General features: G+C 59.7%; 1 protein-coding gene across 3 annotated transcripts; it reads right to left on the reverse strand.

Annotated features, from left to right (window-relative positions):
• Positions 1-2,289: 2,289 nt before the first annotated feature.
• Igf2 (insulin like growth factor 2) lies at positions 2,290-10,643 on the reverse strand. Of its 3 annotated transcripts, none has more exons than XM_004654215.2 (4): positions 10,479-10,643; positions 5,747-5,909; positions 4,142-4,290; positions 2,290-3,896 (listed from the first exon to the last, which is right to left on the reverse strand). In XM_004654215.2, exons 1-4 carry the CDS (start codon positions 10,638-10,640, stop codon positions 3,660-3,662), a joined length of 711 nt encoding a protein of 236 aa, XP_004654272.1. In that variant the 5' UTR covers positions 10,641-10,643; the 3' UTR covers positions 2,290-3,659. The 3 variants fall into 3 exon arrangements, with proteins under 3 accessions (XP_004654272.1, XP_045013204.1, XP_004654273.1); XM_045157269.1 differs by having other exon boundaries at positions 4,142-4,299; XM_004654216.2 differs by lacking the exon at positions 10,479-10,643 and adding an exon at positions 8,555-8,744.
• Between the last annotated feature and the right edge of the window lie 222 nt (positions 10,644-10,865).

Consider the following 10,865-nt stretch of genomic DNA (forward strand, 5'->3'; position numbering starts at 1 on the left):
TCAGTTTTCAAAGGCCAACACTGCTGGGCAGGTAGATCTGCCGTGTCTGGAGGGGGTGGGCTACAGGACAACCTTTGAAGGAGAGGACAGTGGAGGTGACTGTGTGAGAATGGAACCTGTCCCAGGTGTCCAAGCGCCAGCTGTGGTTCCTAGAACCTTCCAGAAGCAGTCCGCTTCCCCCCTCCCCCAGCCCTCCAAGACTAAGGGTGACATTCCCTGCGGTGGGCACTGATGGCATTTGATTCATTCCTTGGAAAAGACTCCATGTGGCCCCTCACCCCATAACACTCCATCTTTGAGATTGCCCCAGACCCTCTGGCTTCTCCAGGGAGCACTTCCCTGAGTCTTTCTGTATATACCCTCCGGGTACTGACTGTGGGGGCGTCCACTTTCCACCTCCACCCGCCTGCCTCCCAGATACTTGGCACCCCCTCCTCTTCCCCTTTTCCCCTGCTTCTCCCTTCCCTTTTTCCCTCCCTCCTCCTTCCCTTTCTCCTTCCTTCCTTTTCCCTCCCTCCTCTTGCCCTTTTTCCCTCCCTCCTCCTTCCCTTTCCCCCTCCCTCCCTCCAGTACCCAAGTAAAGAGCCAAGGACTCAAAAATAGTAATTTTAAATGCTTTATTAGGATTGCGAGCATTAACAGGTTAAAAGACAAAACCCAAGCCCTGGGTTTTGCCAGAAATATTTGCATGTTAAAGGGGCTAAGTTGAGGCGAATAGCCCTGGGGCCACTGTGAGATGACAGGACAGCAGCACGGTGACATTTGGCTTTCAGCGCGTGGGAAGTCTTCCTGAGATGACAAAGGGAGGGACCCAAGAGGGGATCCCGCTGAAGACAACAGTGGGGAAGAGACTAGGTGGAAGGCCACAACAGGCGTGGGAGACCAGGCAGGTGCCCGGGTCAGATGACTGGTGACCAAGGGAGAGCGCAAAATGTGGGGACACAGAGGGTGGCCAGCAAACGCCTCCCAGGAGCACCAATCCCGGGCGAGGCAAATGATAACACTGGGTGGGAAGGTGTCTGGTCAAATGGGCAAGGAATTTAGGGTGCCTCGATATCTTTTGAGTCTCAGGCCAATTTGTGTGCTCCAATTGTAACAATCTGCTCTTGGGGTTTCTATCCAATGTTCCGAATGGCCCATTCTTTTGAGGCGCTTGCTGAGGGACTCTCTGTGCTTTGGTTGAGCTGGCAACCGACCGCCCCCTGGGTGGCCCAGCTCTGTCACTTGGGCCCAGAAGCCTCGGGCCTCTAGACTACTAGTCGGACTGTTGGGCGGGGGGCTGCACTGGAGGCAGAAGTGGGGGTGAGGTAAACCTCCAGCCGCCCTGGTCCCTGCCACAGTCCTAGGCACCGTGAGGTGGCTGTTACGGCATCACCAGACCCCGCGGGCCTCGGGGCCCAGGCGACCCCTTTCTAGGCAGCTCTCAAGCTCTGCAGGCTCCAAACCTCTTGGCCTCCCCAACTACCGACCTCACCCCACCCTGTCCACAGGAGACCAGCAGAGTTCTAAATCTCCTGAGAACAAGATGAAGTGCTGAGGAGTGGGCAAGGTGTCACTGAGGGAGGAGGCAGGACTCCCCAAGTGCTCAGAAGGCGGCCACCAGCTCCCGCCTGATGGAGTCCCTCAAATCTCACAACTACGACCCCTTCCCCCCTGGCTAGCGACAGCTAGCCAAGGGCCCCATCTCTGTGGCCTCCGAGCACCTTCCTGACACCTGGGGAGACTCTGTCACACCTCCCCTCCACCCCTCAGAACCTCCAAGGACCAGCCACTGTCCCTGGAAGCCAGGCCAGGCAGAGGCCTTCTCAATTCCCCTGACTTCTCCGTGAGTTGCTGTGGCTACACCCCACGGAGACTCCACTCCCAACTCAGCCCAAGCGACAGTGACAGATTAAAAACAAAAATATCAAATCAAGGGAGATAAATGGCGGAGAGCAGGACTTGGTTGGTTGGTGTTGGTGGTAGCTTGGTGCGTTCATTTTACTTTCGTCGCTGCTCCCCTGTTACATAGGGAGTGGGTATAATTTGGTTATGAGCGCATACAAAGCTAAGGAGGGTTCAAAAAAAAAAGAAAAAAAAAAAAAGGAAAAAAATGCCCCAGCAAATTGAAAGGGGGGAAAAGATCAATTGGCATAAAATTTGGGGTCTGATTTCTTTCTGTAATTCTGCAAGTTGACCTGTTATTTTCCTCTTGACTCATCCAAAATCTCCCAGGACTACTTCCTACCCCATAGCTCCCCCCACCCAGCCCCCACTGCCCCCCACCCACCCCTCCAACCGCCAGACTTCCCACACTCCCCGCCATCAGTGCGAGTCTCCAGGGGAGTCCCTCAAGAAGGGGGCTCCCCTGGAGACTGGCAAAGATGGCCCCTAGGTGTGCGGGGGTGGGGGATTGTCCCCTTGATCTTTCTCCCCGAAGCACACCCAGGGAGTCAGGCTACTCGGGGCAGCATGTCACTTGGCAGTGCCATCTCCGTCAGGGCAAACTCATTCTTCACTCCGACGCACAGCAGGTACAAGGCGTCTGACGGTGGTGGGGGGCGGGGAGGACCTGGGCTCGCGCTGCAGGGTGGGGAGGGCTGCTGCATACCCTGGTCTCAGCCATCCAAGCCCCAGTCAAGCAGTGAAAAGGGCAGCAGAGGGTAAGTCAGGGCACAAACAGGACCCACAAGCAGCAGAGCCGAGATGGAATTGGATGGGAGGGGAGCTGGGACCTTGTGAACCGCTTAGGGAATTTGGGATAGACCTTGGCCTATCTGGGCTCTGTGTGTGTGTGTGTGTGTGTGTGTGTGTGTGTGTGTGTGTGTGTAGGGGGTGTGTGTATCTATGTGTGCGGTGCCGTGAATCTGTGTGCCGTGTGTCAGCAGGGATGCATGTGTCTGAAATGTGAGATTTTGTGGGGCAGGGGGTTGCGCCAATTGAGTTCTGTTTGCGGTATCTAAGCTCTGTTCCCCTCCTTAAGTCTCACGGGGTCCCTCCACCCAGCCCCATGATGACATCTGTGATAGAAAAGACCGTGAAGAATGAGTTTGCTATTGCTGTTCACAGCCAGCTTACGCTGTAACATGGTCCAAGATGTGACAAGGAAGGAGATGGCACAGAACCAATGACATGCCCACCTGTAAATTTCTGGGTTCCCTTCCTTACTCTTGGGTTCTGGTGCCCAAGTCGAAGTCAATGTGACTCAGGGACCAAGGGGGGGAGAGGAGGAAGGGGGTTTGAAGTGCCAATCATTATTTTTAAGCCAATTTGATTTTTGTATTTTTTTTAGCCAATTGGTTTGTTTTGTGTTTTGTTTTGTTTTGTTTTAAGCTAATTCATGTTTCTAGTGTTTTTTTAAATGCAATTAGTTTTAAGGGGACTTAAGTTTTTTTGATATGCACATATAACTTGGGGGGGGGGGGTTGGAAGGATATAAATAGCCAATTAGTTTGGTTTTGAACAATTACTGGGATTCTTGAGCCCGTTGGTGGGGGGCCCGGATGGGGGGAGCAGCCTGATGTGGGGAGGCGGGGCATGGGGGCAGGTAGAGAGAAGCCTGGGGCGGAAGTGGAACCAGAGAGATCTTGGTTAGCTGGAGGACATGATGGAACTGTCCCTGGTCAAGAGGAGGTCACAGGATGATGGTACTACATTACAGAATTACCACGCAATTTGCTTCACTTCTGATTGCTGGACATCTCCGAAGAGGCACCCCCGTGGGCGGGCTCATTAGGTGGCAAGACGATCAGGGGACGGTGACGCTTGGCCTCTCTGAACGCTTCGAGCTCCTTGGCTAGCATGCGACCCCGGCGGGCACGCAGGAGGGCAGGCAGGCCTCTGCGCAGGCGTTGGGCGGACTGCTTCCAGGTGTCATATTGGAAAAATTTGCCCACGGGGTATCTGGGGAAGTCGTCCTGAGGAGGAAGTTCTAGTCAAAAAGTGTTAGGGTGTCTACTCCCTGTTCCCCTCCACCCCTACCCCCACCCCCCACCCCCACAAAGGTCAGGCCAGCTATGTCTGACAGTAAGGTGTGGGTGACCCTCCAGGACTTTCTAAACAAAGCAGTTAGTTGCTTCCTTGGCCCCCCTCCCCAAGAGGCCTCAGGTGCTAAAAAGGACACTTGACCACCTATCACCCAGCCCTCTGTCCTGAGCCTTACCGGAAGCACGGTCGTAGAGGTAGACACGTCCCTCTCGGACTTGGCGGGGGTGGCACAGTAGGTCTCCAGGAGGGCCAGATCACAGCTGCGGAAGCAGCACTCCTCCACGATGCCACGGCTGCGGCGGTTGGCGCGGCTTGAGGGCCTGCCTGGAAGACCCATAGGACGGAGAACCACAGTAAGCACCCACCAGGAGGTTGGCATCCACTAGGGTGGCCTCCCCAGTTCCCTCCCCCACCCCAGGGAAGACTTCAATAAGAAGCAAATACCCCCTACCCTCAGGCTAGGCCGGACCCTCAGTCACCCTAAAAGGATGGGACAGAAGCGTGTGCCAGGCAGGCCAAGGTGCCCAGAAAGGACAGATGGAGGGTGCATGCTGTAGAGCCAGTCCCTGGCCTCTGGTGCCTCCTGCCTGGTGCCTGTCATGGCATAGTCCTCTCTGTCCCATAGCTACCACCATAGAGACCAGAGGGGGCCATGGTGGACACTGAGGGGCCCACCCCCCAACCCCCAGCGCTGTGCTGAGACGGGGAGGATCAGGCAGGAGAGAACAAGACGGGAGGGGAGGAGTGAGGCACCCATAAACCACTCCCTTCTCTTCTCCCGTCTTCCCCCTCTCCCCCACGCACTCAGGTCCTAGGCGAGGCTAAGGCTGGGGGAGCAGAGCCACCTGCAGCACCAAAGGGCAAGCAGGGGTGGGGGAACCCCACCTTGGGCCCTCCTCTTAGAGAAGCCCCCTGGGCAGGAGCAGCTCCCAGGGCGAGGCCAGGCCCTGTAGTACCATGCTTTGCCCCCAAAGGAGGCAAGGTGAGAGGAGAACACAAGAGAGAAGCCAGGTAGCAGGGGCTTCAGAGCATCCAGTAGCAGGAGCACTTTCCAGGGAGTAGAGGTGCAGAGAAGGAGAGCGTGTGGTGGCCCATGTGGGGGAAACAGAATGGCTCATGCCAGCAAGGAGAGTCACACTTTCTGGTGCCCCTCCCCCTCCCAGGCATGCCCCACCCAGGCATCTGCCAGTGTCCCTCTTCGGTGAGCAGTGAGCCCAACCCCAGTCCCAACCCCCCAGGCTGGAAAATGAAGAGAAAAGGGTAAGCCATGTTGAATGAAGCAGGTGAGTAGTCCACATTCCCTGTTCTGATGGCTGGGGTCCAGCTCTCCACCTGTGCGTACCCCAGCCCCGCCACCCAACCGTCTGCCTTGCGTTCACTTTATTGACCTTGAAACCTATCAGATCTTAAGTCTGATTATCCAATGAGGATGGATGAGTCCACAGCCCTGCCCAAGGGGCACGGTGGCTTAGCAGTAGGGGGCCTTAAGCCTGTCCCTGTACCAGGGGTTTGCACCCCCTGTGAGTTCAGTCTCCAGGCCCTTGCCTCCTGCCACATGAGGGGTGCCACAGGGCACCGTAGGTACCCAAATGAATGCAGGCTGCGGGCCCAACCCCTCTGGAATTATCAGAGAAGGGTGGCACCTTGGAGTGTCCCTTTGCCACGCCCAAAGCCAGGCTGTGGGGTCTTAACTGTCACTCCAAGAGATAGGACTCCACCTAGATTGCGCTTGCTTAGACCCCCGCCCCCCGCCCGGCCCCACCCCTTTGGAGATGCTTACTGAAGTAAAAGCCGCGGTCCCCACAGACGAATTGGAGGGTGTCTACCAGCTCCCCACCGCACAGGGTCTCACTGGGGCGGTAAGCAGCAAAGCAGCACGAGGCGAAGGCCAAGGAAATGAGAAGCACCAGCATCGACTTCCCCATTGGGATCCCCATTGGTATCTGGGGGACAGAAAAAAAACAAACAAAAAGGCTTTACGTGGGCAGTCCCGGGTCCACGCCCCTGGTACTAAGATGCCAACCAAAGGCACCCGTCGTCTCCTAAATGAAAACTCAATTGAAACCTGAAAGACAGCTTTCTTATTAACATTATTTAATACACACGCTTGAACTGCAGAGGCCACTGGGACCCACTTTGAATATGGAACAGACAGCTAACGCTTTGTTTGATTGGCAAGAAACGTCAACGGGTTTTACGTGGGGACCACCAACCCATGGGTACAATTGCAGCTCAGCCACACCCATAGCTGCAGGGCCAGCACTGGACCTGGCCTCCATCCTATGACATCAAGGGGGTGGGGCCAGCCCAAGGACAAGTCACCATGGCCACCCCTACTCTGGCCTCCAAGAACTGGCCAAGATGGCAGCTAGTCCCACCCCACTGGGGAGTGTGCCTCCTATCCAAGAGGACCAGTCCCAGGATCCCCGCCCCCAAGCTGAGCAGGAGGGTCCAGAAAGACCACCTGTTCCCTAAGTAACTAAGCTAGCCTCATCTCTTCCCTCCGCCCCCCGCCCCCCCCCACAACTGTGCTGAGCCAAGACTAGGTCAAGGATCCAATGGTTAGCGTGGCATCGAGCCGCCCCCACTCCTCCGCCCCCACTCCTGAGAGCCTTGCTCTCCAGGGTCACCCAGTCCTCCAAGTCCAGCCTAACCCTGGGTACTCCAAAGCTCACCGAGAGAGCCTGAAGTCCCCTTTCTAGGCCTCCACCTATACCAGCCAGGGCCAGGGACCCCACAGCCCCTCTGTGACCACCAGATTAGGAAGGAAATTCTACCCAAAGCTTTGAGAGCAGGTGAGGCAACCTCACGGGCTGAAATGCCCCATCCCACCAGGTCCAGACTGGAGAGACACACCCCCCTCAACAGGCCTTGTGGCCACAGACTGGGGCAAGACTTAAGTTATCTTCTTTAGGAACCAGAGGCCCAGCAAACAGCTCTTGTCCCTGCAGAGAGGAGAGCCTACGGGCTGGCAGTCCCAGCCTCCCCTCCACAGGCCCAGGGGATTTCGTGCAATAAATCAATCATGTGAGAACAGCACGGAGTGAACCAGAAACAACGCTGTTCAGGCTTCTGCAGAAGCCGTGACCAGTTCCACAGGATGATCTAAAAGTCACCTTGCTCACCTCAGACCGGCCTCCCCACTGTCCCCTCTGCCGCCGCTTGCAGCTAGCGGCCACTCACAGGCAGCTTCATCTACTGCCCTCGAGGTCCCTTCTCCCAGCCTGACCACAATGGCTCCAGGTCCAGCCCACAGGCCAGCAGAAGCAGGCAGGAGACTGACCAAGAGGCATGTGGAGGTAGAGACAGGTGAAGGCCCAGGGAAAGCCCAAAGTTGCTAGAGGAGGGAGATACAAGGGAACGTAAGAAGAGGAGAGGAAGTCAGTCAGGCGGTGGAAGCACAGGGCAGGCAGAGGCCCACCAGGGAGAACGAAGGCATGTGAAAGGCGGCAGGCCCCGCTGCAGGGGCAGAGGCCCAAGGCTGGCTGGTGTCCTGACCTGCGGCCCCACTGGGCAGGCAGGAGCAGGGTAGCAGCAGGGTCCTGGCTTCACAGCCCCCATTACCTGCAGTAGGACTGGAGGCCGCTGGGACTGGAGGAGAAGGAAGACAAGGAAGAGGCTGGACGTCTCTCAGAGGAGAAGCCAATGTCCAGCTTGCAAACTGGTCAGTGCCTCGGCTTTTATGTCTGAGTCGGCTCCGCCCAGCCCCGGCTCCACCCTACCCCCCACCCCCCTCCCCGCTGACCACTCCCCCCGCCCCCTTTGCGCCCGCCCCCTCCCTCCTTCCAGCCAGTCCCTTCTCTCCTGCACCCCCAACGATTAGCTCAAGACCATCCCCTAGCAAAGTACCACGAAAGGGGGGGGGGGGCTCATAGTTCACCCCTAGCCCATCTCTGCACAGAGCAATGGAGGCGGGGATGGGGGCTCCCTTCTACCTCCTCCAATGGAAACTTCCACCCAGCCCAAGGATGGGGGCACTTATCCCTCTCTAGGCTGTACTTTCCTGCCCTTCTGAGCCTCTGAATAGCCCCTCTCCCCAGATTCCAGGTTGGGATCGTTGGGGACAGAGTTATGGGATGTGTAGGGGGGAACGTGGTGTAAATGTGGCGTCTGGCCTGACTCCTTTGCCAACTCAGCCCCCTTTCTGGCCCCGCCCACCCAGTTTTCCTCTCTTCAGTCTTGCTGGCACCAAATCAACATACCAGGGTGGGCTTCGGGGACTCTGCCGCCCCCACCCTCCTCATCACCCAGCACCCTGGGGGGACAGGGCCCGTACGACACAAATCATACATTTTCTGCAGCAGAACCTCTCCCCCCACCACCAACACACACATCAACCCACCAGGAAGTCGTTTGTACGGGACGGCTCACACCTCCCCGGCGCGTCCCCACGCCCACGCCCCTCCCCCCACTCCACGGCGCAAGGGGGAGCGCGGGGCTCGAAGAGGGACCCGGACCCCCAACCCCCACCCTTGGCCCCACCGAACCCAGGCCAAGCAGAGGGGGCGCGCAAGGAAGGGCCAGGCGTCGTCCGGCGCACCGACCTGGTTCCCGGCACCACGGGGGTGTCCCCCAGAGCGCCGCTTACCTGGAAGCCGGCGTCGCTGCCGCCCACCTCCCTGCTGCGTGATCGCAAACCGAACAGCGGGCGAAGGCCCTCCTGCCGGACACTCCTCTGCCAGCGCCGCTCTGGCCGAGTCGCAGGGGGCCGAATGTGCGACGGGACAGAGCGGGGGGGATGGCTTTTTTTTACGGGGGAGGGAAATCTCTTCTGCTTCTTTTAGGGAGGACGGATTGTCTTCGGGCTGGGGCGGGCGAGATGTTGTACTTTTCGGGGGGGAAAGGGTATCGGGAAATGAGGTCAGCTGTTGTACCAAGGATAGAGTAGGGGGCAGAGATAGTGAGAGAGACAGAGTGAACGTGAAAAGGGGGGGATCACAGAGAGGGCGAGAGGGAGAGAGGACAGCGAGAGGCGGGCAGGCTCACAGCGGGAGAGAACAGCACGGAGAGAAACAGAAAGCGTATAATTAATCCACTTGGGTAGGCGAAGGCAGAGGGCGGGCGTGAAAGGGGGGGAGGGAGTCGGAGGCGAGGAACCGGGAGGGGGCGGGAGGGAGCTCAGGAAAGGTGGCGGGGAAGTGCGCGCGCCGGCCGCGCCAGGCGCGGGGCGCAGCGCGAGCAGAGGAAAGGGTGCAACGTCGAGGGGCTCTGGGAAGGTGCTGACAGGGGAGGAAGTTGGAGATGTCACCCGGGTCTAGGGCGCCCAGCTCGGTTTGGGCCGACGGAGCCCTCTGCCGTCGTTAGCCCGGGACCTCAGGGGGGTGGTCGTGGACTGGCGTGGCGACGGGCCTCGGCCATTCGGGAACGCAGCACGGAACAGGGGAAGCGACCGGGCCACGCGCGCGCGCGCCGGGGAGGGCTGGAGATGGGGGGGGAGCGCGGGGGGATGACAACGCCGGCGGCCTGCGAAGCCGGACTGCCTGCGGGGGGGACCGCCTCCTCTGGCGAAGCGGGGACGGGCGTTGAGGTAGATGGAGGAGGAGGCGGCGGGGAATCCGCAGGCCCGACGGAGCGCGACCCCGCCGACGGCGCCCAGCACGGGAGTTAGCAGCAAAACGGCGGACGGCGTCGACGCGGGGCCGCCAGCCCGGATGGAGGCGCTGGCGGGCCGAGCGCGGGCGGGCGTGGGCCAGGAGGCGGGGGCGGCCGGAAGGGGGGGGCCGGGGGGCCGGCCTGGCCTCACGCAGCTCCGCCGGAGAGCAGGCGAACTGCGGGCGCCAACGCCCGGTTCTTATAGCCGCGCCACCCCACTGCTCCGCGCCCGCTCGGGCCCCGCTGGCCTTACGCCCGCGCCAATGGGCGCCCGCGGGGCCCTCGCCCCGCCCCGGGACCGCCCCCGCAACTCGAGCCACCGGAGGGAAAGCGGGCTGGGGGGCTTTGGGCCAGGGGCGACGATGGGGGGGGCGGTGGGGTGATGGTCGCCAACCTGTGGTGGGAGTGGGGGCTGGGCGCTGCCGAAAGTGACCGAAATTCTAAATCCCTGATCTAAAGAATTCGGGGGGCTTTATCTCAGGTTTCGGAGGTGCTCGGGCGCCCTGTACTGGTGCGCCACGGGCGCGCTACGAGTACGCGTGTGTAGCATCACAGGCCCCGGTTGTAGCGGGGGTCCTGGCGCCCCGCTGGAGGTTGCACTGTAAGGGAGTCCCGACTGAGTGCAAGCACAGGTGTGGGGGGCGGAGGGTGTCCCCACTGTGAGCTGCCCGGCGAGGGACGGTTACCAGGGCGGAGCGCGCAGCCGCCACCTGCCTAAGCAGGCCGAGCGGGCTGCGAGGCACCTTCGTGCTGCTGCCAGACCCCGAGCGCCCCCCGGTGCTGCGTTCTGCAGCCCCGGCTGCAACCAGGTGCGCGACGCGGGGAAAGGCCAGCCTAGCCCGCCAGGCTTTGAAAACTGTGCGGAGGTTGCGCCCGCCGAGGGAACAGGCGCAGGGCGGGAAATTTAGCTCCAGTCCTACCTGCGCGACCGAGCTCACCGGGATGCGTCTAAGCAGCTCGCGTTTGGGGCCCACCCAAAATATCCGGATAATGGTTCCCCCGTCCTCAGTGCGTTGAACTTGAGTAGACGCGGGTTCAGCCCCGGGGGCCACCACGATAATTTGGGGGTCTGATGAAACCATCTCCTGGAGAGTTTGGACGATGTAAGAAGGCATTGTGAGATATATAGATAGATAGATAGATTTTTTTTTTTTAATCGTGTCGAAAGCCACTCACAAGTCCGCACACCGTGCCCAGCCTGAGGCCCACGCCTCACCGAGAGGAAGGGGCCCGGGAGTTGCGGAAACCCGCATGCCGCCAGCTAATCCCCCCCGGCCCCGCCATCAATCACTGTGCCCGCGCTCGAC

This window comes from Jaculus jaculus, chromosome 1 (genome assembly GCF_020740685.1).
Source record: "Jaculus jaculus isolate mJacJac1 chromosome 1, mJacJac1.mat.Y.cur, whole genome shotgun sequence".
In the NCBI taxonomy this organism is placed as follows: Eukaryota; Metazoa; Chordata; class Mammalia; order Rodentia; family Dipodidae; genus Jaculus; species Jaculus jaculus.

Bases quoted from the DNA above. Each gene is read 5' to 3' on its own strand.
- Igf2 (XM_045157269.1), bottom strand. From the start codon at position 10,640: ATGGTTTCATCAGACCCCCAAATTATCGTGGTGGCCCCCGGGGCTGAA. The intron at 4,300-5,746 runs GTAAGCATCTCC...TCCGTCCTATGG, and splicing joins GGACCGCGGCTTTTACTTCA to GTCTTCCAGGCAGGCCCTCA. The intron at 3,897-4,141 runs GTAAGGCTCAGG...CTTCCTCCTCAG, and splicing joins CCTCTACGACCGTGCTTCCG to GACGACTTCCCCAGATACCC.